The 25,822-nt window shown below is 48.1% G+C and overlaps 1 protein-coding gene across 2 annotated transcripts in view; it reads left to right on the forward strand.

The window, feature by feature from the left end:
• The first annotated feature begins 1,445 nt into the window (after positions 1-1,445).
• The window catches only part of Smoc2 (SPARC related modular calcium binding 2), a 132,260-nt gene continuing 107,883 nt past the window's right edge, over positions 1,446-25,822 (forward strand). The window contains exon 1 of one of the 2 annotated variants that reach the window (XM_037200505.1): positions 1,446-1,718. In XM_037200505.1, coding sequence (XP_037056400.1) covers positions 1,635-1,718 — 84 coding nt within the window. In that variant the 5' untranslated portion in view covers positions 1,446-1,634. The remainder of the gene's footprint in view (positions 1,719-25,822) is intronic. The other variant, XM_028866604.2, reaches the window with a different exon arrangement.

Here is a 25,822-nt window from a genome sequence, read left to right on the forward strand (position 1 = left end):
AAGAGTCTCTTTCTCCATGTGCTGTGCGAATACCTTCCCTGTGGAGGAGAAGGAATTCTCCCCCTCCTCATAAGAGCCCAATGGCAAACCAAACTATGATTCCACCAAAGGTCAACTCAGGGAAATAATGAGTCTTTTAGACTCTCCTACACGGCTTGGGTGAGGGGTTGCTGGCAGGGATGTGACTGACCTCAAAGCAGCCATACTAGAAAGTCTTCACATAGCTTGGGTGGTGGCTTCCCTAGACCCACATAGATGGAGCCCCTCTCAATTTTCCCCAGCCCATGTGCTCCAGCACCTCCAGAGACTCCCCAGGCCAAGTGCCCCGTTAGGGAGAATTGCGTAAAATGACTTGGGATAGGCAACTGGAATCTCAGGTGAGAGTCCAGTGACACTTGCTATTCTCTCCGCTGAGAGAATGTCAACAGCCCACAGGCCCACTCCCGATGGCCTCTTTAAAGTAGGCGCAGCTGATCTGATGAAGCCGGGTCGGTTTTCCCTGGAGGACCTCATTCTGCAATGCCATCCTTCCACACCCCCAGTGCGCAGGCCAGCATGGGATAGCTGCTTTCTGATTAGTCCCTGAGCTCACACGGATCTCCAGAGCAGCAGGGGAGAGAAAAGTCAGAGGCCAGTTTGCTGTGTTGTTCCCTACAGAGCGCCCCTGACAAGTCAATTGATTCTTTGTTCTCAAGAGTCTTCCCCGTTGGCTTTCTGTGTGAGGTAGAATTAGGGCCTTTTCCTGTGAAGCTACCAGCCAGGGTTAAACTATTTCAGCAATTCTGTCCCTTTGCAGAGCCTGGTCTGCAGAATCCCCTTGGTTTCCGTCACTGTCAACAGCCTTCTCCACCAGGCTTGTAGCAGAACACCTGAAATGCTTGCTCAAGCTGTTGAAAGCGGCTACATCAGTGTGCGCTCACCTTCCCCCACGTGAAGGAAGTCAGAAGCCTCACAGATCTGTGTCTAGACCCCCTCTCATCCCCAGGGTTAACCTGTGGAAAGTGGCAGGGCTTAGGGGTGCCCTCAGAGGCCTTGCTGCAGAGCCAATGACCAGTCAGTATCCGAGAGGGCTGCATTCTGGTGAATGCAAAGCCTCAGGAGAGCCAAGGCGCAGTGGGGACCCGCCAAGGCGAGGACAGAAGGCGCCTCGGGGCAGGAGGGCGGGGCGCAGTGCATCTTTGGAAGCCTGTGTGAGTGTGCACGCCTGTAAGGTGTGCCCTTGTGTTCGCTTGAAGGAGGTGCACAAGCAGCACCAACACGCGTTGGCCGGGCCCCGGTAGCCCTTGCCTTCTCCTTCGCAGCCCTGAGCGCCGGGCGGCCCCTGCGCGGGCGCGGTGGCCGAGGGAGGTGGGGCCAAGGGAGGAGATCTGCGGGCGGGAGGGCGGAGAGGGCGGGAGGGGTGGATCCGGGAAGCTAGGGCTATTTGACAGCACCAGGGGCAGCCGCAGAGTTCGAGGAGCGCCGGCCGGAGCGCATCTGGAGGGGCCGTGCGGTCTCCACCAGCGGCCGCAGGACCGCGGAGCAGCTCTACCTTGCCCGCCCGCTCGCCGGCGCGCTCGCACACCCGATCTCCGCCGCGTGCCAGGGCGCAGCGCGTGGAGCGCCTGCCTCGCTTGGTCCCCTCTAGCGTCACCATGCTGCCGCCGCAGCTGTGCTGGCTGCCGCTGCTCGCCGCGCTGCTCCCGCCTGTGCCTGCGCAGAAGTTCTCGGCGCTGACGGTAAGTCCCGAGTCCCCGCTTTTCCCCCTCGTTCCTCACCCGGAACCCATGCTCTCCTCTGGGACAAGGCTCCAGGAGCAGGTGGCCCGGTGAGTTCCAACAGGTGGGTCCGGGAGTGTCCCATGCCTTGCGTGTCCAGGGTCGATAGCTACTCGCATGTGAGGGACTGCGGATCCTACCAGCCCAGGATAGAAGGGAGTTGGCCCTCGGGGATGTACGGAGTCCCCCAATTTGGGTGGGAATGGACGAGCATAGGAACAAGTATCTGGGCCACCAATGTCCCGCAGCTGTCTCAGGACGAACTCACAGTAACTGGGCACTCACCTTGCCAATGCCGACCCAGTCTGGGGTTAGGAAGTGGGAGGTTTTCAGCGTGGGCGCCACAAGGACCCACTGTTCCCCTCTTTTTTGGGGGAAAAGGGGCCGCAGCCCGTGGGCTCCACTTGTGGCGGAACGTCGCAGAGACCCTCTTAATTGAGCCAAGGAAGAAGCAGATATAATATTGAATTAAAGACCATTTTCCTTTTGTTGAAGAACTCACAGAGGAGAAACGATCTGTGGCACAGGAGGCACAGAGGAGCGTCCCTGGTCTCGTGGGTCCTCTCCTCAGTGGCAGGATGCTGTGCGCGCCAGGGCGCGCTCCCGAGCGCGTGTGGCACCGAGGTTGACCGCTCTAAGTTTGTCTCTCTTAGTAGCACTACTGGCTACGTACGCCAAGGCAAGAGGTGAGGTGCCAGAAGCCGAGCTGTGGATGGGGGCTGAGCCAGTCCACCTCGGGCCAGCACAACCGCGGTCGCTCCGCCAGGCCGGTGTCGGCAGATCCCAGCGGGTAGTCCTTGTGTGGCCCGCGCGCTAGCGAGTCGATAATTAATGCAATCTGCAGAAACGAAAGCATTCCACTTAAATGTGTTTTTGAACAAGTGCTTGAGAAAACACTAAGGTGGTGATCAGGCCCCCATGGAGAGGTGTGTTGCAGCGGCCAGTGCCCTGGGGAGGTGCTTATCCCATTGGAAACCAGGACTCACCCAGGAGCTCAGGCTCTTTACAAAAGCAAGCTGGCTAGCCTGTTGCTTTTTTTTCTTTCTCTCTCTTTCTCTGTTTTTCAGCAGCTTGAAGAGGGAAGATTGAGTGAGTTCATTGTTCATACCTAAAATTCTTCTGGAGCAGTCCGAGGGCCCTGCCTTGTGTCTCATGAGTGACTGGTAGATTAGAACCATAGCTAGAAGCTGGAGGGAGTTTTCACCCACTCAATCTTGCCCTACCCCGAAAGAAGCCCAAAGGACTGCATGTATGTATTCATATATGGATGTGTGATGTGTGGATAGATGTGCATGTACATACAGAGCTTACGCACACACTCCAAGTGAATTAAAGTCCACAGGGAAACAGACCAATTCCCAAAAGGAGGTCTTAGCAAGATCTTTGTGAGCTCCAAGAAGCAGCTGCCTGCAGTTACTACACATTTTCTAAAAGAACCAAATAGACATTTCTCCTTGTTATCTCTCTCTCTCTCTCTCTCTCTCTCTCTCTCTCTCTCTCTCTCTCTCTCTCTCTCTCTCTCTCTCTCCTCTCCCTCTCCCTCTCCCTCTCCCTCTCCCTCTCCCTCTCATATGTGTGTGTGTGTGTGTGTGTGTGTGTGTGTGTGTGTGTGTGTGTGTTTAGATTGCTAATGAAGACAGTTTAAAACTCAGCAGATTTTCTTCTCTTCTTGTTCTGTTGTCCTGCCCCTTTTGGAAACTTCTTGATTTCAAGCTCTTACCCTTTGTCTCCATACACTGTTGTAAGGGTCTCCTAGGCTCCGTGGGTGCCAGCAGCTTGTGGGGTCCCTTTACTGGAGCTGGGAGCTGGTCTTTACACTATATAGGAAGTACCCCATTTACTGTGCTCCCCAAGAACACCTTGTTCTAAAAATCACCTTAACAGGTAAAATGCTGTTTCTTTTGCATCCAGGGGAAATATTTAAAGCTATGAACTATTGTCATAATTCTTCTTCCCTTACCCCCAATCTAGAAAATTAAGGCTTTATTTTTATTTTATTTATTGGTTGCAATAGAAAGTACTTGAGATACAATTCAAATCTGAGTGGTCAGCCACTGGAAAATGTTAGGTGTTCTGGATTTTTCTGTGGTGCTAATTTTTCTGTGTTACCTTTTGTTTGTCGGAGAAGTCTTCAGGTTCCTGAAGCCTAGCCTAAAGAACAGCCTCCTCTGCACAAAGATTCAATTCTTCCTCTAGTAAATGACAGAAGTGTTAGTCTGTAGGACTGGAAGGGACTCTGTTCATAGAAGTGTGTAGAACTCAATTCGTGGAGGTACCTGGAGCTCTCAGTCCACAGGAGTGTGTGAGACTCACAGTCCCTGACAGTGTGTGGCACTCACTCTGTCTACAAGGGTGTGTGTGACTCACAATTCATGGGGATGTGTGAGAGCCAGGTCTTTTCTTGATGGGTGTCTGATCTTATGCAAGGGACTTAACTTCTTTGGTCTCCTGTGGTCTTACCTATAGAATGAGGATAAAGACTACCTAGCATGTCCTGAGGGTGAAAGCTAACATTTCGTGTACCTGGGCCATGCTCATTCTCCAATCCAGATAGTGCTGTTGATTCATGGAAGGGAGTTTCAGAAACCATAGCCACCAGCTCCCATATGGTGGTGCCCTTAAGGAGTGTTTGGATATTGGTGCGATTGGAATAGTTGAGTGCCTGGCTTAGTTGAGACAAATTGTATGGGCTGTCCAGGCATATGGGAAGAGCACGTTCTCTGCCTCCTTTTGTCCTGTCCACTTCCTCTAGAAACAAGTAAACTGATTCACTTCTTGGGGAGGAAGTGTGCATGGACAGAGCCAGCCTGTGGGTTTTTCCATGGCCTGGTTATGCACAGACATTGGTGTTATTCCCAGTAAGCAGCGGGCATTCTGCTGTGTGCTTTGTGTTCTTCAACTTGGGATTTTGGAGGGAAGGAGCATGGGGAGACAATGTTTTGCAAGCGTGGATTCAGAAGAGCATTGTCGATGATCAGTCCGTGATCTACTGTTGATTGTCCAGTTTCCTGCTGCACTTGAGTGACTGTGGAATGGAGTGTATGGACCACACTGCTGGGACACTTCATTCCTCAGTCTGGATGTTCAACAAACTCATCACATTTCTCTTTCCTCATCTGGCCACACATTTTTACTATATTCGATGCTCTGAGAAGATGCTCATTCTACAGAGAAGACATAAGGCAGACTCGAAGGCTGTAGAGGAGGAGGGAACTAAAGACAATGTTTCCTACTAGGAACACATTTACATGATGTCTAAACACAAACATTTAGTTTTGATTTGAAATGAGGATCATGAATAACTTCCGGCCTGGTAGCATATGGTAGGAGATCCTGGATGCATGTGGGCTACCATGGCTCAGGGGTTTAAGAAATCTTGTACCTCTGTGACCAGCCAGGTCTGTAAGATGGGGAGACCATAAAGACTGGCTGTGGCTTTTGGAGTTGGAGTTGAAAGGTAATGTTTATAGGTTAAAAATTATGTTAAAAGACACATGATTCCATACATACAAGCACAAGCTTACACCAAGGACATTAGTACTTTGAAGCTAGAGAAGAAAATGGAAGAGATCATTTCTATTTGTGGATGAGTTCATTTACGGGAGATGGAATGGCAGTCCTGTGTGGTATCAGGTAGGGAGCAGGGCTCTGTCACTAATTGTGTGTCTTTAGACTTTCACTATCAATGCCTGTATCTAATGTTAGATTGCAGCCCACATGAGAGGCTTCAGAATGTGAGTTCATGTCTCACTGAATTCTAATTTCACGTGGACTGAAACCAAATTGCTCCAAGTGAGAACCGTGGATATGTTCTTCTGTGGTCTTCTAGTTCCAGGCTGAAAATCAAAAAGCAAAGGTTGTAATTCAACACAAATAAACAGCATGGAGCAAAATGTCAACTCACATTTATATTTTAGAATAAAAAAGGAATTATAAATGAGAATTTTATACTATGATATCTGGCCAAATTAACCAGGTTTTCAACACCAAGAAGGTCACGGACAGCTTTGCTTTGATGAACCAGAAGTATGTTCATATTCACAGTGTGGCTTACAGTAAAACTTCACAGGGTGCACACATTCAAACTCTCCCCCTCTCCCTCCCTCTCTCTCTGTCTGTCCCCCTCTCTCTCTGTGTCCCTTTCTCTCTCTGTCTCTCTGTCCCTCGCTCTCTTTGTCTCTCAATCCTTCTGTCCCTCCCTCTCTCTCTGTCCCCCCACCCCCGTCTCTCTATCCCTCCGTCCATCCCTCCCTCCCTCTGTCTCTGTGTCTCTCTGTCTCCCCTCTCTGTCCCTCTCTCTCTCCATCTCTCTGTCCCTCTCCCTCTGTCCCTCTCCCTCTCTCTTTTCTCTCTCCCCTCTCTCCCTCCCCTGTGTAGTGTTAACATCATTGCTTCCTTGTTCCTGGCTTCACTTCTCCATCCATCTAGTGCCGTCACAGTTGCACTTGGGCCTGTGACCATCTTCTCACCAGTGTTGAGATTCTGATTCTTTTCCTCCTGGCCCCCACCGCAGCTCCAGAAGGGAGTCCTCAGTCAGCTTCTGTGTCCCTGCACTTCGGTCTGTGGTTCTGGAGAACCTCTTCTTCTCCCCAGAACCTGGCCTGACAGGGAAGATTCCTCTAACAGCCCCGAGGGCTCAGAGGGGCCAGTGGTGGTGGGTCAGACAGATCTAGAAATTCTAGCGAGTGCTTCTCCACTAGGGCCATTCTGTGTCTGTCCTGGAGTTACACACTGCAGTCACTTTTAAAGGAGCAAGACCATATGTTTGTTAGCCATGACCAAAATTACAACTGGCACATGCAAGTTCCCCCCCTCCAGATTTGGATGTTTTATCTTTTAGATCCAGTAACCAAGGGAATAGCAACAAAGAATCCAATTTGAGCCCCAGATGGGTGCACCCCAGGGTTGAGTTGCTCCTTGAGATGAAGACAATTACCTGATGTTTCGGGACATTGCTTGCCCTGGTCAGCTCGTCTGGTACAAAAAAGGACCAGGAAAGAAAGCAGGTCTCTCCAGACCGAGACGCCAGCGTTTGTGCGGAAGAACCAGTGACGGGTGGATGGTGATGAGGGCTGGGTCCTGAAGGAGCAGTGAAGTCACATGCTCCAGGGTGCTCCCTCTCTGAGCTGGACCCAGAAGCCCTCATGTTAGCCCCCCAGAGGACTATGCTGGCCACGCCTCTCCGGTCGCACAGGTGTGTGCACACCTGTTAGCGTTTATGCTTTCACCAAGAGCCCAGAAAGCCAGCAAATGTGTTGGCAGCACTCTGAGCAACAATGGTAGCATGCTGTTGGGGTAGAAGACAGGTGATTGTCATCCCTAGGGTACCTTTTAGCTTCAGGGCAGCAAGGCTGTGAATGCCTGACGTGGGAACTGTCTCTGTGTTTAGCTGACAAATCTTCCTGAATCTTTTCCAACTTCATTACTTTATTGTGCTCTGATTTTTATCCATTGTTACAGACATACTACACACGTAAAACCCCAGCCCCAATGTTTAAGACTTCATACCAAATCTGCTTTCTTTTCTCTTTGGTCACACCCAGGCTAGGCTTGCCTCTGCCTTACAAAGTCTGTCTTGGTCTTTGAGGGTTCCATGTAGACTCCTTTCCTTCTGTGTGGGTTTCATCCACACACATGCCCTTTGTTTCTTGCATCAGATGCTTATTATAACATCGAGAACAACATATAATCTAAAATATGGAGAGATCTTAGCATAGACATATTTCACATGTATGTCCGATCCCTGTCACTCATTGCCTGTCTGTCATACATGTGCGCATGTGCACCCCCCCCCACACACACCCTAAGACCTTAGTGTTATTTTGCTTTCTGGTGTTGGCACGATGTGGGAGGGGGAAGAGAATTATTTCTGAGTTTTTCATCTGTTTATGGTTTGGGGTTCCAGGCAATGACACTTCCTGTGTATGGAAGCTGCTCCTGAAGCTGTCTGTGTGGTTTCCTGAGCTTTATGAGAGTGTGAAATGCATGTTGTACTATTCCATCATATTCTGTGTCAAAGAAGAGTCCAACCAAGGACAGCAATAAGTCTGTTTTCAGGTACCCATTACATTCTTCATAGGGAAATGAATAGACAAAGAGTATTCCTGTTGTTCTGGCTGGAACAGTGGCTCTGCCCTGTCTGTCATGCCTCTAAGGGATGATGAGTTCCAGGGCACACACACCACCACTTCACCTTCTTTTAGAGGAGCTCATCTCTTAAAAAGGGTGTGAAGAGGAGAGAGAGAGAGAGAGAGAGAGAGAGAGAGAGAGAGAGAGAGACTAAGAAAGGAGGGAGCAGAGGAAAGCGGATCCTGCTATTGAAGAAAACCAGATATATGGATCCCGGGCTTTTCTGGGACAGTCTTGGCCAGACCTCCTGCCTCAGGAAGTGAGTGAGTGCACAGGACACTTTACTCTTTGAAACAGGGGGTGAAACATCGAACTCTGCCCCTTTCTCTTACTTGGGATTAAATGCATGGCACAGTACCCTCCCAGGACAACCTGTCCGGAGTTGCCTGCAGGAGTGTTTAGGGACTCTGATTCCAGTGGGGTTGGAATCTTTATTTCAAAACTTGGCCTGCTTACCAAGCAACAAGAATCGATGTCATTTCTTTTTCTCTGAGAACTGTTCGTTCATTCCAGTGTTGAAAGGAGACGGCAGGACTCTATATGGGCCACCTTCTTTGTCCTTATCCCTGTCTTCTTGAACCTGTGTCTGCTGTCAGTGCTAGCCGGGTTCGTGCGGGTTACCTGAGGAGCTGACACTGCAGTTCTCAGTGCTTGTGTGGGATGGCGACCCTTACTGGTTCCTCCATTGACCCCCACAGAGCAGTTACTGGCCGTCTCAAACATGTGACTATCCATACCAGACAAGTGTCAAAATTAATTATCATAAACACAACCTTGAACTACGGCAGATGTTGGTGTCTGGCTGATACTCCTAATGACTTTCTGAGATCGCATCCAGTCACCCTTAGCTGTTTTTGTTGGTAAACTTTGCTGTTACAGGGATACTTTATCATTGCTGCTCCCTGGCATTTTCACTTGGACGTCTAATTTCAGGTTGGAAATATCCTGCAGATGATGCAAATGTGGTGTGTTCATGTTTCTTCATGTAGAGGGGCTTCCTTAGCCCCTGGGGTGGGCTTGTTCAGACTTGTGCCCCCAGTTGAGGCTCAGATGATTTCCATTTGCTGCACAGCAGCAGTCAACTGTCACTGGAAAAAGCCTCAGGAGACTTGGAGCATCCTAGCCTCCAGCCCTCTCATGATTTAACAATGGTCATTGGTAAAATGCTACATTGGATCCCCAAGTTGCACTACACCATTAGGTAGGGGACTCACACTGTAGGTGAGGCTGTGTGGTCAGCTGAGGCTGTTCACAACTGTGGATTGTGATTCCAGCCCTCCTCATGTGGACAGCTTCCTTCCCGGACACCTCACACCCCTAGCCCTTCTGAGTAATAGCACATGGTCTCTCATACATGGGATTGAGATGCCTGTACTAATAACAAGCTGTCGTCCCTCCCCCCCCAACTCTGTACTGTTCTCTCAGCTTTCTGAGCCCTTCCAGATAATATCTCACTTGCCCTCATCATCTCCCTACCAGATGACTATAAATATATGTCCTGGCTGCGTGTAGCTCCAAGTTTTGAGATCCCCTGAGGGTGAGGAAAGCGAGCAATAGCTGCGACCTGAACATACATGCTCAGGTTCTTTCTTGAGCGGATACACAGATAGGTACTGTGCCAATCAGCGCTTCACTCTTAAAAGGTTTATCTTTTGGGTAGAGTTGCCAAAGACAGAACTTTCTATTCATAGACATAATCCAGGTGGAGCTGGCAGTTCTCTTTCTGTGCTCTTGGCTCTCTCCCACCCCCCTCTCCTCCCAGAGACATCCAGGTGCAATCACTGGGCAGTACCAACCTACCCGGGTCTCTACCCTTTGGGAAGTGCTTCGAATGTTTCCTGGATCTGCCACAGGAGGGAGCCCAAAGGTGCAAGCTCTGTCTTCCCGAGGGGCTGAAGGTGGGGCTGGAATTCCCGCCACAGCGGGTTCCAGCTTCCAACTACCCCCAGGCTCTGCCACTTAGCCTGTTCCAACTTTCCAGTCTCAGACATTTAACTCGAGTCACAAAATCCCAACTGAGGGAATTAAAAAGCAGGGACACTGTATTTGATGCTTCTAATAACTTTATTTAGAAGTCTGGGACACTCATGTTAAACTCAGTGTTACTCCCCAAATATCAGATAGGAGTAGAAGGTTTGGCTTTAAAACAAGCCAGGCTGGGGGAGAGAACAGGAGGCTGGGCATCTTCTGGGTTACTATTTAGTTTCTGTTGCAGACTTAATTACCCTGTCAGTTTTAAAGCAAATTTATTTTATTTGCTAAATTAATATTATGTCTGTGTTCTTCACAATAAAGCTCCAAAACGTGACATTTTAATGATTTTAACCTATAATAAAAGAACAACAGCCACAGCAAATTACCATTCTGTGTTCAGCATTGCAACACTTTGTTCCTTTTTAGTTCAGCAAGTTCAAATGTGCTTTATGGAAGCCCTTTGGGAAGATGAACGACCAGCTTTATTTCCTTTGAGACACATCCTTACCAGACATATACGTGTGTGTGTACGTGTGTACGTGTGTACGTGTGTGTGTGTGTGTGTGTGTGTGTGTGTGCACTTCCACATGCTTATTGAAACCATTCTTTCTTGTTAGATATATTCTACACAGAGACTCCGATGAGACACACTCCCATGCATATTCTTACAGAGACTTCATTGGCATCTGGCTTAAAACCATTCACATTTCTTTATTCCAAAGGCAGGAGGGAAATTGAACATCACTAATGCTCCCACTAAAATTCATGTCACCATTCTGCCACTTCTGTTGCTTTTTTCCTCTTCTCTTTCTATTTTCTTTGAAATGTGCTAAACACACCTGCCTGTTGTCCAGCTGCTTTGAATGCAGAAGCCTCTCCAGGAGAAGGGAGTCTTCCCTTCCTCCTTCATCTGCCCTTCCCTCCTTCCTTCCACCCCTCCGTGTTTCCATCTGTCCCTGTCTCTGTCTCTTTGTCTCCCATGCTTCCCCCAGTGTGCACACTCGTCGCCCCTTTCTGCCCCACCCCCACCCCATGACTAGATCCCTTGCTGCCCTATAGCTGGCCTCTGCCGGGCTCCAGCTGCTGGTGAGTGTAGAAAACACCAGTGAGGTTGTCCCGAGCTCTCGTGGAGAGAAAGGCAGGGGCTGCAAAATGTCTGAAGCAGAGAATGTAAGAAAGGTGAGAGAGTCGAGAGAGAGAGAGAGAGAGAGAGAGAGAGAGAGAGAGAGAGAGAGAGAGAGAGAGTCCAGAGCTGGTCTCTTCTGCGTTGAATCTGACAATGTCCTGAAGGCTCCAGGTTAAGGTCAGAGCTGACCTGCTTTGGAGAGGTGTCTGGACCCTGAGGTCCCTAGCCTGAATGGGCTGTTAGGAGAGTATTAGGGCTGGCTGGAGGGAGGAGGCCACTTGGAACATGCCTTTCAAGGGTAGATTGTGTCCCTGGAGCCTTTTTTATCTCTTTCTCTGCTTGTTGGCTGCTATGTTCTGCCTACCACACCCAAGGAACCACACAGAGTGACGCCTCAGAAACTCTGAACTGAAATAAACCTTTCCTTGGAAAAGTTATTTTCTCAGGTATTCTGTCACGACAAGACACGTGACTAATACATGACTCAGAGCCAAACCTAATGAGTCCTCTATTTTTACTTTTTAATCACTTAAAAAAAAAATAACCTTTCCCTCTGTAAATTCGTTCTGAGTTTCCATTTAATGCGGAACCCAAAATAGTAACTTTTAAACTTAAACAAACAAACAAAAAACACCCTCACAATTCTGTAATTTTTTTTTTAAGCGGGGGGGATCTAGAGCTCTCAGGACAAGGTGCTGGGGCAGCAGCTTGACCTGAGCTGTGACAGCGGGTGCAGCTGAATTTTACGCCACAAGCAGGTCGTTCTTTGTAAGGAGTGATGCACAGTGTGGTAGGAGAGGCAGAAGCTGTTTGGATGTTCTCTGCTCCGAGAGGCACTTTATAGGTGGACAGGCCCCCCTCCCCCGCCCCCCCCCCCCCCCCCCCCCCCCCCCCCCCCCCCCCCCCCCCCCCCCCCCCCCCCCCGCTTCCCGTGGGTCTTTGTAGGCAGCCAGGTCCCCTGAAGGATGCTGGGAGCAAAACAGTTCTGATACTGAACACTGCCATTCTAAATCAATGCTGGTCTCCTCTCTGTGGTGTGGCTTCCGGGGCTAGCCCACCTCCACATACACACGGGTGGCCTTCTGTGTGGCCCACTCAGGTTAGCTCATCTTTTGTGGTCCCTAAAGGACAGTATTCTGATTATAAAATGACCTGAAGCCGTCATTTGGAAATATGCAGAATAGTGTGTTCTAGTCATGTGTGTGAGACAGAACCCATGACATGAGATCTGCAAGTGAGCTGGTAACAGACACCAGTGACTCCCACATAGCTTCACACCGTCACTCCAGGCCCACGCTCCTTCACAGTGTGGCCTCTGGACAGAGGCTCAGCGGATGTGGCTCAGGGGAAGCCAGGACTTACCACCTGTCTTAGTTAGGTTCCTATTGCTGTGAGGAGACACTATGACCACAGCAACTCTTATAAAGGAAAACATTAAAGTTCAAGTGATTCGGTCCATTATCATCATGGTGGGGAGCATGGTGGTATGCAGGCAGACATGGTCCTGGCTATATTCTTGATCAGAAGGCAACAGGAAATGGACTGTCTCACTAGGGGTATCTTGAGCATGTTTGAGACCTCAATGCCTACCCCAGTAGTGACATACTTCCTCCAACAAGGCCACACTCACTCCAACAAAGTCACACCTCCCACAGCGCCACTCCCTTTGGGGGCCGTTTTCTTTTCAACCACCACACCACCTATTGGTTCTATGTCTTTTTTCTTGTCTTCTTGGCTGATAGCAATGGGCTGGCTTTATTCCTTCCTCCCCTCCTCCTCCTGCACTTCTTCATCTTTGATCGTCCTCTTACCTTCTTTCCACAGGGAGGGAGGCATCCCACCCCAGTCTGCTCTCCTTACAATAAACTAGATACGGTGAGTCTCTTGTGTGCTGTGTTCCCACACAGTGAGATAGATAGGGGCCTTTGGGACATTTTCCAAAATATCTAACTCTAGAGGAGCTTGGCAGGAAGACCTGGTGTGTTATAGGTCAGGCGGTGGAAGACCCAGTGCATGAAGGTCTCCACTGGGCACCAGTTCCCTGAGGTCCCCTGAGCACCACGTGGGTGGTACAGGGACTTGAGGTAACATGGGCTCCAGGTACACTGTTGCCTGAGCCAGTGTTCTGTGTCCCGGACTCAATGCTTATTGTGGCGGACCTGCTCTTGAGTCTCAGTCCCCTGCGTTATACATGGGAAGAGGGTCCTCAGTCACCACCCGTGTCATTTCAGTCTGGCCTGTCCACATTCTGTGTCTCGTTGCTACAGGTTAGAGCTAGACTCCTGGTGAACGCAAGGCTCTCAGAGCCGAAGTGTACCATGCTGGTGGGCTTTGCTGCTGATGCAGAATGCCTGCCCCCACCTCCCAGTGTTCAGTGCCTTGGGGTTCCCTGTCACTGTGAGCATCTGCCTCTTATTTTATACAACCTCCCTTCTTCCAGAAAGGCCTCTTGGCTTGTAGTGGCTGAAACCTCTGTTCTGTGTGTAAAAAAAACAAACAGAAAACTGGACATTGGTTGGTCCTGCTATTATATTTATTCTCATTTTTAATGACTAAAGGCTAACTTATCTTTGAAAATAATATACAATAGTGGTAAAACTTTCTGGAATTAAATACTTGGCACTAATTGACAATGATGTGGTTTGGGCAACAATGGCTAACATTTCGGCAGTGTGTTGTATGCACAAAACCCTCTTCAAGATGATTAACTCATATATATATATATGTATATGTGTATATACATGCATATATATGCATGTATCTTCTAATTCTCACTCTTATCCTTAGCAATGAGTACCTTTAACTACACCCCTAAGAGCACCTGCATCTAATTCTACCTGTCTTAGTAACTTTCCTACTGCTGTGACAAAACACCATGACAGAGGCTACAATACCAAGGAAGAGTTTATTTGTGCTAACAGTCCTAAAGGGATACGAGTCCATCACCATCGTGGCAGGGAGGCATGGTGGCAGGCAGGCGGGATGGTGAGGTGGCAGGCAGGCGGGATGGTGGAGCAGCAAGCCGAGAGCTCCCGTCCTAAACCACCAGCAGGAGGCAGAGAGAGTAAACTGGAAATGGCACACAGCTTTCGAAACCTCAAGGCCCATCCCCATTGGAGTACTTCCTCCAAAAGGTCACACCCCTAGGCTCCCCAAACAGCATCATTCAAATGTCTGAGGCTATGGGGCACATTCTAATTCAAACCACCACATCTACCCCTGTCCCCAGAGGCTCGTGGTCATATCACAGTGCAAAATGTATTTAGTCCAACTTCTAAAATCCCATAGGCTTTCAGTCTCGATGCTGTTTAAAAGTTCTAAGTCCAGGATTCCTTCTGAAACTCAAGACAATCTTTTAATTGCAACCTCCCTCCCCCCCGTAAAATAAAAAAGTGGATTATATACTTCCAGTCTCTATGGAACAGAATATACATTACCATTTCAAAAGGAAGGCATGGAGGAATAGTGAGGAAATACTGGCCAAAGCCCAGCCAGGAGAACACCAATTTCTCTAGTTTCATCTCTGGTATAAAATGGCTTAGATGGTTCTAGCCTTCTGGCTTCACTGCTCACAGGAGGCATGTCTTACTCAGACTGGCTGCACAACCCGGGTGCAGCTTTTCTTAGAAAACATCCCATGGCTCCGGCATCTGTGACGTCTTTGGGTCTCCAATGCAGACCCAGGCATCACTTCTGCAGCTTCACACAATGGACTCTCAGGGCCCCTGTGCAGGGGTCCCCCGACATCCACGGCGGGATCTCAGCAGCTCTCTGAAGCTGCAGAGGAAGAATCTGAGATTCCTTGCTTGTGAATTGTGTATCTTTCCTGACTCTTAAGCCAGCACTGGGTGGATGACATTTATATTTGCCACCTTTGGCTCCAAGTTTGGGATGGACCCATTGGATTACATTTTTAGCAGCTTTTGTTTGTGGTTCCTTTCTAAGAGCAGAAAATCTTCAGGCCTTGTCCTTTCACAGATTGGAACCTCAGGGGGTTTGGGGTTGTTCCGAGGGCATCTCTTTCCTTTGTTCCCATTAAGAGCAGTCTAGCTTGGACTGTCTCTGCAATCTTCCCATAAGCCTTGGCTGCAACACTGAATCCCCTGGTGTGGTTTTTCTCTTCAGACTGTGCATTTTGTGTCTCTTCATGTCCCACTTGCTCTTCTGCATTGTAGACCTACACGAAAGTGGTTACTAATAACCATAGGACAGAGTCAATATTAGGCTGTTAGGAAATTGCCTCAGCCAAGGAAATTAGTCCCTTACTTTTAAATTTCGGCTCAGGCAAGTTCTTAGGACAAGACCAGCAAGCAGTTACATTGTTCGCCCCAATCTCACAAGAATGGTCTGGAGCCCAGGTGCCAGTGTTGTTCGCTCTGAAACCTTTTGAGCTGGGCTGCCACAGTCTACATGACATGATTTCCAGGACTACTGTTCCATCAGAACTACTCCGGCAGCCCACCACACTCTGCTTACAGTGTTCAATCGCTTTTCCAGTGAAAAGTTTCAAAGACTTCCACATTGCTCCCAGTTCCAACATGTTCATGTTCTTCACAGAAATATCCCACTTCCTGGCACCAACTTCTGTTTTAGTTACTTTTCTATTGCCACGGTAAAACACCATTGCCAAAGCAATGCATGGAAGGAAGGGTTTATTTGGACTTCTAGCTCCAGAGGGATAAGGGTCCATTACTACGACAGTGGGCGTATGCCAAACACAGCAGCAGGCAGACGTCGTGGCTGGAGGAGCTGAGGGCTCACATCCTAAACCACAACCAGGAAGCAGAGAAAGCGAACTGGGAATGGCATGTGGCTTTTGAAATCTCAAAGACCCCTCCTCCCAGTGACATGCTTCCTTGAGCAAGTGCACACTTCCTCAGCACCCCCAAAGAGCACCACCAACTGGGGACCAGTTATTATAATGCCTGAGATTATGAGTGACATCTCATTCAGAACATTACAATACCCTTGGCAGAGGGTGCTAAACTTCCTACCTAACAGCATCTATAACTTACTGTATCCCATAGCCATGGGCTTTCTTAACCATACGCTCAGCACCAGGTACATCTTACTGCACCCCTAGGAGCAGATGCTTCTAACTACATCCCTATCTGTGGATAGATACTCTGAACTACCCTTAATAATGGGTGCATCTAACTGTATCCCTCCCAATGGGCACCCTCGTCATACCCATCTTACAGACAAGACAATTGAGATATGGCTGGATTAAATGACACAGCAGGGTCATGGGACGAGTGAGTGTCCAGTCCTGATGAATGATGTGGGAAAGTTACAGCCAGTACAAGTTGTGAGTCAGGAGCTTGGGCCAGGGCCTAAACCTCACTCTAGTGCTCCATAGATGTGTTCCTGTCAGGGTCATGGGCTTGCTGGACTGGTGTAGAGGAATCTGGGTCATAGGCAGGAAGTATTGGGTCCCAGAACAACCTGGAAAGGATCCGTCTGCAACATCTGGAGGGGATTCTCAGGACATGAGAGGATGAGTTCAGATTGGTCATGCCTGGGAAGGTTGGGGGAGCTAGTGAGAGGCGAGGCTGGAATCTGCTGTGGGAGATGCAGGCAGACCTGCATCAAGAACTGGGATGGAGGCCGAGCTGGGATAGGCCCAGGCCACTGTGGTCAGCATAGCCTCTCTGGCTCCCCTGCCTCTGAATCACGGGTATTCCTTTCCAATAGTAGGCATCTGGCTTCAACAATCTAGACTGAACAGTGTCTGTCACTGAAATCTCAAACTCTTTGGAGACCCCTAGAAGATCCTTTGATTTATTGTAAAAAATAAAATGTGCTGTGACTGATGTGCAGAAGCAGTTTCCCAGGCACATTTTATTTGTGCAAATGTACAGCCAGGACTATCTCAGCCCACTCACTGGACTGACCACTGGACCCCGATGTGAAGTACATCCCTGAACTCTAACCTCCAGGCAGTTGTCCAGAATTACGGGGTATCCTTTCAGGCAATCAAAAAACGCCTTAGAAGTGATACGATAATATAACAGACATTTATATAGTAAATAGTATATTTTGCAAAATAGTAGTTGTGACTTGTCATAGCAATTTTGGACTGTCTCTGCAAGGCTTTCCTCTGTGGTTTTTGGAAGTGCTGTTACAAAGAATGTGTCACAGTGCCTTGCTAGTTGTACTTGAGGATAGATGTGGGGCAGGAGACATGTAAGGAGAGAATAAATCTGTTTCAGTTGGCCTCACTGTGGCACTGGAAGGGTTAGCGTCTTGTCTGCTCAGTGCCTTCATTTGACAAGGGGACAATTGAGAATGCACAGAGATGGGGACCCAGGTATGGCACACAAACTTTGTCCATTCTGCCATCTGCTGCACTTTTTTGCTGGCTCTACAATTAACCTGAAGTTAAGGCCATATTTAACATGGACACAACCAGGGGCAGCCTCAGATACTCCACGTGTAGACATATGTGTTCATTATTTTGGGAGGAAATATGTTAAAAGGCAATAACTCATTAAAATTGATTATGTATATATTGTGTCAGTTGCATGGTGGATTGGCTTTGATTTAGACACTTATTCAGTCATGAATGGAAAGCCTGCAGATACCCTGGGGCCATGAGTGTCTATAGAAATATGCAGGCTCAGGGCTCAGCACCTCTTTCTTGCTAGTGTTGAGCACAGTGGAAATGCCAGGGAGCCACCAGGAGACACAATTCTACAGGGCATCTTTAGAAACAGCATGAAGGGCAACTTAGAAGTTTGTACTCACCTTGAAGCAAATAGACTGAGGTGGAATCTCTGAGTGCCTTTTCATTGCTATGTGTTGAGTTCCCAGCGGTTTTCTGTCAATCTGGTAATAGGTGTGTTAGTCAGTATTCTAGTGCTGTGAAGGGACACCATGACCAAGACAGCTCTTACAAAAGGAAGCATTAATTGGGGGCTGCCTTACAGTTTCAGAGGTTTAGTCCATTATCATCATGGTTAATGAGCATGGCAGCATGCAGACAGACATGGTGCTGGAGAAGTAGCTGAGAATTAATTCTACATCCTGATCAGCAGGCAGCAGGAAGAGAGGGACTGGGCCTAGCATGGGCTTTTGAAATCTCAAAGCCCACCCTCCGTAACACACTTCCTCCAAGACCACACCTCCTCCAACAAGGTCACACCTATATGGACCATTCTTGTTCAGACCACCACATTCCACTCCCTGGCCCCCATAGTCTTGTAGCCATATCATAATGCAAAAATGCATTCAGATCAACTTCAAAGGTCCTCTGCCCATAGTCTATCACAATCTCAACACTGTTTAAAAACCCAAAGTTTAAAGCCTCTTCTGAGATCATAGCAATCTCTTACTGCAAAACCCTCTAAAATCAAAAAGCAGATCACGTACTTCCAACATACAATGGCACAGAATATGTATTACCATTCCAAATGGAGGAAGGGGAGCATAATGAGGAAATACTAGACCAAAAGAAGACCAAAAACCAGCAGGGAAAACTCAAATCCTGCATCTCCTTGTCTGATGTCGAAGTGCTCTTCAGAACTTCATCTCCTTCGAGCTTTGTTGATGGCAACAGACTTCTCTCTCTTGGGTTAGTTCCACTCCCTGTTAGCAGCTTTCCTCAGCAGGTAGCCCAAGACTCTAGCATCTCCAATATCTTGGGATTTCCAACTAAATTCAGGCTTCACCCTCACAGCTTCATGCAATGGCCTCTGAGTCTCCATGCAGAGACACCTCGGAAACACACCTGTCCTCAGTGGCTTTTCTTAGCAAAGGAGGTAGAACACAGTCCCTTTCTTGTATTCTTGATTCTAAAGAACCATGTGGCTGAAGCTGCCAAGTTCTACTGATTGTTGAGGCTGGAACTGGGCCCACTTATTCACTTTTGTTTTCATCAGCTTTCTGTTGTTGATGGTTTCCTTCACTGCTGAAACTTTTCTTTAATTCCTTTTCACAAGCTTAGCTGGGTAGGGTCTTGCCCTGAGGTCACCGCTCCCTTTATTCCATTAGGATCAGATTTTTCTTTAAATTTTTTACCTCTTTGAGCACTGGACTTAGCTCCATTATACTTCTTGGTGCCCCTTTTCTCCTCAAACTGTACACTTCATATTTCTATTTGTCCAATTTGTTCTGTATAAGGTTAGGCTATCTTGAAATCTCCTCTGCCAATGCCACTAATCCAAACCTTTTCAGTTTAGCCTCAGGCAGATTTTTAGGACAAGGGCAAAAGGCAGCCATATTATTGGGCAAATTGTCACAAGAATGGTCTCTAGGCTACTTGGAGATTTCTTAGTGTGCTGTGGTATCCAGTTTCTGTCCCTGAAATATGTTACCAATGTAAACTTAAAAATAGAAAATCCCTTCACTCTCCCTCCTGGAATAGTCTTAGAGGACCAGGCATGAGCCCTGGCTCGACACCTGGGAATCCAGGGGGTGGCACTTCCAGGTGGGGATGCTGGTCTCTCTGCAGAGACACTACTGGTGGAGATCTAATTTGGGTTTTGAAGTGTGTCACCTGCTCTTGGATGCGTCTAGAAGCATTAACCAAGAATGTCACCCTCCTGAAACCTGCCAGAGATCAGCTTGTCTGTTGTTATTCTGGTCAGTATTCCTGTGCCGGAGGGTTGGACTGCTCTAGGATGGAGGGCAGTTGGCTTCCACATCACTAGTTCTACCGCTTCTGTTGGCATGCCCGCCATGCCTAAGACCCAGAAACCCAAGTGCTGTATTATCTCTAAGTCAAAACTATCCAGACCTGACAATACTATAGTAAAGGATCCGTAAAATAATTTCCCTGGGGCCAGGTGCAGTGTATGCCTTTAATCCTAGCACTTGAGAGGTAGAGGCAGATAGATCTCCATGAGTTCCAGGACAGCTTGGTCTATGTAGTGGGCTCCAGGCTATCCAGTGCTACAAATTCAGACCTTTTCTTTAAAAAGCTGTCTGTGCCTGTTCAGTAGTCATGTTTTAACATCCTCTGGATTTCCCTCTCCATTGAGACTTCGTCCTATCATTATGGAAACACGCTCAGAACAAGCTTGATCTTCAGTACTTTTCTGTTGTGACGATGAACTACCCTGACAAAAGCAACTTAAAGGAGGAAGAGTTTGTCATGGCTCATAGGTCCAGAGGGACACAGTTCATAAATCATGTTGTCATGGCTCATAGGTCCAGAGGGACACAGTTCATAAATCATGGTAGGGAAGACATGGCAACAGGTAGGAAGACTTGGTGGCAGGTTGGCCAGTGATAATGCATCCACCACACTCAGGAAGCAGAGCTTGAACAGGAAATGGGGCCAGGCTGTGCCCCTTGTGATCTATTTTCCTCCAACCAATTTCCACCTCCAGAAAGATTTCACAATCTTCCTAAACAGTGCCACCATCTGGTGACCAAGTGTTCAAATACACGAGCCTATGGTGGACGTTTCTCATTCAATCCACAGCCACTTCACATTGGTAAAAACAATTTGGATGGGAAGTAATGGTCCTATGATGAGACAGGGAGGGGACCATGAGTCAGACTGTGGGTGGACCTGCTTGGAGCATTGGGTATACAGCACCATCCATCCACTGGTTCTACAACATGGGGCTTCCAGACATTGACCCAGGTAGACCAATGTTCTGAGAGAGCTTAAAGATTTAGTGGCTCACAGGACAGTCCTGCTCCAAAATCAAACAGCCCACGTGCCAGAAATACCCTCGCACCCCCAGCAGATCTCATCTTCCAGGGTTTGCCCCTCTATCAAAGGTGGGGACCTGGCGAGTTCCCAGTGTCTCCATTCTTCTTTTAATCTGTCACCTTTGCCGAAGATTCAACATATTCGTTCTTTTATTTTTCAAACTCTGAAGTGAATTGTCCCCTTGGTTTTTCCCTAAACTGTTTAGGCTGGCTCTACTCTCAAGTTCTTGGCGTAATGCAACAAACTTCGGAACACCTTTATACAATCCCTCAAATTACTAGGCTGTATAAAATGGCCTAGATAAGATATAACTTACAGACCTAAAGATCTGCTCTAGTGTGCTATTAGCTGGGATAGGGAAGATTTGTAGAAATTGTTTGCAGAAAGAAAGAAGCAATCTGGATTACTGGTGTGGACAAATTGCATTGTTGCTTGGTAATTAAAACAAAACAACTCGTATAATTTTCTCTGCCAGGTTTATTCAGTGTTTTGTGGGTTGCATCTAGGTGAAGACAAGGTATTCTTGGTTAGGTGGGAGGATCCCCTCCCAAACCTGGGCCCTTCCCTTATTCCCAGGTCTTGGGCACCTAGAGACCACATGAGGATGCTCAATGGCCGTGGAAGTTGGGGGAAGGGTTCAGGGAAGTCTGGGCAGCATTTGGTAGGGGAATGGTGGACAGTCGGGCAACTGTGTGCTGACTCGATGCAGGAGGCATGAGGGAGTGACTCCACCCTCTCCCCTTGCTTGGCTTTAAGGGAGTCTATTACCCAAAGCCTTAAGAACAAAGCATATTTGTCATAGTATGTGTACAACACTCAGTCTGGCTTCTCTGCATTTGTCCCAGAGGACAAATTCTTCCCACTCCAGCCCATCGAAGGAAGGGTGCACCTGCAATGTGTTTGTTTCCATGTCAGCCCCTGACTTGTGTGGGAAGGAAGTGGGGTGGGGAGAGAGGCCAACAAGAAAACTCATCCTGAATGCTTGGCTTACCGGATGTATCAGCTGGCCAAGGAATGGTGACTGGCGCAGAGGGACAGTAAATCCTTGTCCATCCCCGGCATTCCTTTCAGAATTGCGGTTCCATCTCAGCGAGGCTCGTCTGCGCAGAGCATCACGGTCATGGTGCTGGTAGGACTGAGTGAAGGGGGCCATCTCGTGGTCCCTGCGGCTCCCAGGTGAACTCTGAGCCTCTCTTTCAGCACCCTCCTGGTTACCATGATGGTTGAATCTTATTGGTATCTCTGGAATGCCAGGGGCAGATTGAGTATGACCAACCACCAAAGTGCAATAAGGCCATGTAAAGTTATGTTTGCATGGTAGCTGACTTTAGAGTTCCTTAGTCATTTTCATTGCTAATCAAGTGTTATTTTTCTCTTGATATCCCCTTTTCAGTTCTGGAAATGACACTCAGGACTTTCCTGTGCTTGGTGATCATTCTCCTACTGACTACAGACCTAGGTAGACTTTTCTTGAGTTCAGCGCATTCTGTGTCGTGTGAAAAATCCCTGTGTCTGTGAAATATAGACAAGATGATGTTGCTAATCCATTTCCATTTGGATGAAGCACCAGTTTCTTGTAATTATCTGCTGAGTACCTCTCATTGGAGTTAGCCCTGGAGTAGAGCACCTGCAGGGTACAACTGGGTGTCTGGCCACTGCTCTTCATTGGCTGAAGGAAGACACAGCCAGCTGCTCACTTAGAGTTTGTGTCCAGGACAAGGGGCACTCTGGGCCCTTGTCTCGGATGGTGACCATAGCCAACAACTGGCATGTGTTCAGGAGTGTCTGCCTTGTCAATACTGGCTACACAATGGGAAGTCCCTCCTGCCTAGTGATTTTCACGTCTTTTAAGCCATAGCACCTCCAATCTGCATTAGTTCCTGCCTGTTGAGAGCGTCTTCCTGATGTCACGCCTATCTATTTATGCTCTTAGAGGCATTTAAGCATTATTCTGTGTTGATCTCAGTAATGGCAGTCTTGTGCCAAACTCGTTTCTGGGTCCACAGACGGGTCTGAAGTATTCAGGGGGTGTCTAACAGGGTAACTACTTTCTAATTTCAGAAGCTCTGGCTGTGACACGCTGCAGCCCTGAGGTCACAAGCATCCTCCTTTCTAGTTAGTCACAAGAGGCAGTCTGGCTAGCCTGACCTCCCTCCGTGAGGCTAATGTGTTTCTTTTTCCATGTCTTTCACAAGCCCCAGCTTTCCCTGGACCAGGAACAGCATTAGCTGACCTGAGCCTTCTGTTTAGCTCCAGCAGGACTGATTTTCCTTGCCTTGATTGTAGGGGAAAAAAACAATCTTTACCAAAGATAAGAGCTGCCCCTGCAGGTTCTGGTAGAGGCTCCCTTGTGACAGGGTATGTGTGGAGGCCCAGGGCTGGGGGTGGGGGTGGGGTGGGGGGTGTGGGGGGGTGGGGGGTGGGGTTAGTCCCTATGAAACCTCCTGAACTTTTTCTTCCTAGTAAACTTCCTAAGCATGGGGAATAGTTTTTGGCAGGGAAGAGTCCGCAAAGCTGAGTACAGGAATCATCTTTGCTGGGGTAATTGGGTGTTTTTTAAACAGATATGGGTTCACCAGTTTATGTAAACATAGACATGGCCAGCTGAACAGAAAGAATCAATAGTGTGTAGAAGGTCAGGACTCAAGAACCGGGTAATCTTCTAAATCTCTCTATTTGTAAATGGTCCTGAAATCAATAAACTCCAGCACATCAGCTCCCCATGCAGCTCTGAGCCTGTCCTGAGGCCGGATCACAAGCACTTGTGGTAAAATAAACAGGGCCTTTGGTTCCCGACCAGTGGCTGGTCAGCATACTGACATTTACAGAGACAAAGGGCGCTCACCACATTGCCAGCATGCCAAGATGCCTGGTTGCAGCCTCATTAGAAACAATTTCTCATCCCCATGAGAGAGCAGAACGGAAATTTCCAGTTCTTTCAATGAAGTAACTGCATGTTGTCTCTTCCTGCTGCTGGGCAGGCAGACCAAATTAGAAACAATAATTTTCTCTGTTTGATCCACTCAGAAAACACACATGAAACTCAAACAGGTCCATGTCCCCAGAAGGGCCCTTGGCCAGTGGCTTCGATGGGTGCTCTGTGCCCAGTGGGAGCTAAGACCGACCACCGCCAGCCAGGACTGCCAGGCAGGCGTGAGGCAGCTTGGACAACCCCTTGCTACTTTGTTTCTGGCTTCAGCTCTGCTTGTGGGTCCCCGTGTTTTCTTCCAGCGGTTCACAGACCCACTTACCTTGTGGTCTTTGGCTGCTCCGTGTGGTGAGAGATGGGGACTAGCTTCTATGCAGCCAAGCCCTTTTAACAGCCCTCCTGCCTCCACCTCAGCTATATGGGGACCACAGTGAGTCTTCCTGACAAACAGGATCCCTGCTCCTTCCTTCCACTGCATCCTTGCTCGTCTATGACATAGACTAATAGTTAAGCTATCTTGCCCAAAATGTATGATTTGTTATATTAAAAATCTTCTAGTTTTTAAACAACCTCCATTGACATTACTGGGTTCTCTTAAAAAAAAAAAAAGACGAAAAAAAATCTTTAAAGGTATTTCCGTCCTAAGATTCCATGATGGCTTCTTTCTGGCTTAAAGAAATTGCAAATGAAGTTGTATTAGATACATCTAAAGCCAGTGATGCCCAAACCTGGCGCTGATGGTGGGCTAGCTGCTCTCTACTCTCATCCGAGGCACCAAGATACAGGGTAGGTAAGGATAATTGAGTATGAGGGGCAGAAAGTTTGTTATTTGAAGAGGCTATCAAGTCTGCTAAATAACACGAAATATCCACACACACACAAATCCCTTTAAGGTTTTTAAAAATGATGCGTTTTTATTTTATGTGTTTGAGCGCTAGCTTATAGTGCCTGGACCATGTGCATGCAGTGCCCACAGAGGCCAGAAGAGGGCATCGGGTCCCCTAGATCCAGAGCCATGTTTGGTTGTGGTCCTGGACTGAGTGCTGGGTCCTGAACTGTCCGCCTCTGCCAGAGGGGTGACCTCTCTTAACCCCTGAGCCCTCCCTCAGCCCCACTTCTCCAGGGTAAAAATTAAGGTAGACTATGTGAAGAGTCGGTTGTTTTGGACATTTTTGCTCTAGTTATGCTTGTGAAGTGCATTTGTGCTGCTCTACAGCCAACACCCAGAATCTGAACCATGCAAACCCAAACCTCCATCCATTAGACAGCTCCCCATCCCCCCCCCCACCTCCTGTTCCCGCCATTCTGTGTCCGTGGATCTGAGGATGCCCAGCCTTTCCGGTCAGTGGAGTCACGCAGTCTTTGACTTTTCCTCGCTTAGTTCTCCGTATCATCCGCCTGAGGTTCATTTATGTTGTAGCACTTCCCAGACTTCCCTTCTGTTTTAAATTCCTAATATTCCATTGTGTGTATAGACGGATTTGCTTAGCCGCTCGTCTGTGGTTCGATGAGGGGACTGGTGTTAGGTTTGTATTTTACGTGTCATTGACCGTCTGGCTCTGTTTAGAGGAAATGTAAATACCTCTTCAGACTCTGGTGTGATGGTTTGAACGGCAAAAATCCTCCACAGGCTCATGTAGTCCAACACTTGGTATCAGGTTCATGGCGCTGATTTGGAAAATCCAGAGAGTGTGCCCTTGTTGAAGGGAGTGTGTCACTGAGTGAGGGCTTTGGGAAGTCACAGCTTGGCTCCACTTCCAGTTTGCTCTCTCCCAGCTTCTCTCTGCAGCCACCAGGCACCACTACACCCCCACCATTACGGACCCACCATCTGGAACCCTAAGCAGACACAAATGCTGTCTTCTCTAAGTTGCTTTGAGTGAGGGTGTTTTCTCACAGCTGCATGAAGTAACCAATACACCTTATTTCAGTTCTTTTAGTTACACACTCAAAGCTTGGATCACCTAGAACTTCTATGTCTTTTTTTTTTTAACTAGTGCCTGTACCTCCAAATATTCCTACCTGAATTCACCACGTTCCTGGTCTCTCCCTGTCTCCCAATGACTATTATTTTCCATTTTAAAATTTTTGTTAGTGGGCCTTCTAATTAGGTAAAATATGTTGTTCCATAGTGTGGTTTTGATTTGTATTTCCCAAATCACCAGTGATATTGGACAGCTCAATTCCTACCCTGTCTCTGGAGAGGTGTCTGTTCAGCCCCACGCCGATGTGTTCCTCTGGTG

This window comes from Peromyscus leucopus, chromosome 8a (assembly GCF_004664715.2).
Source record: "Peromyscus leucopus breed LL Stock chromosome 8a, UCI_PerLeu_2.1, whole genome shotgun sequence".
Lineage (NCBI taxonomy): Eukaryota > Metazoa > Chordata > Mammalia > Rodentia > Cricetidae > Peromyscus > Peromyscus leucopus.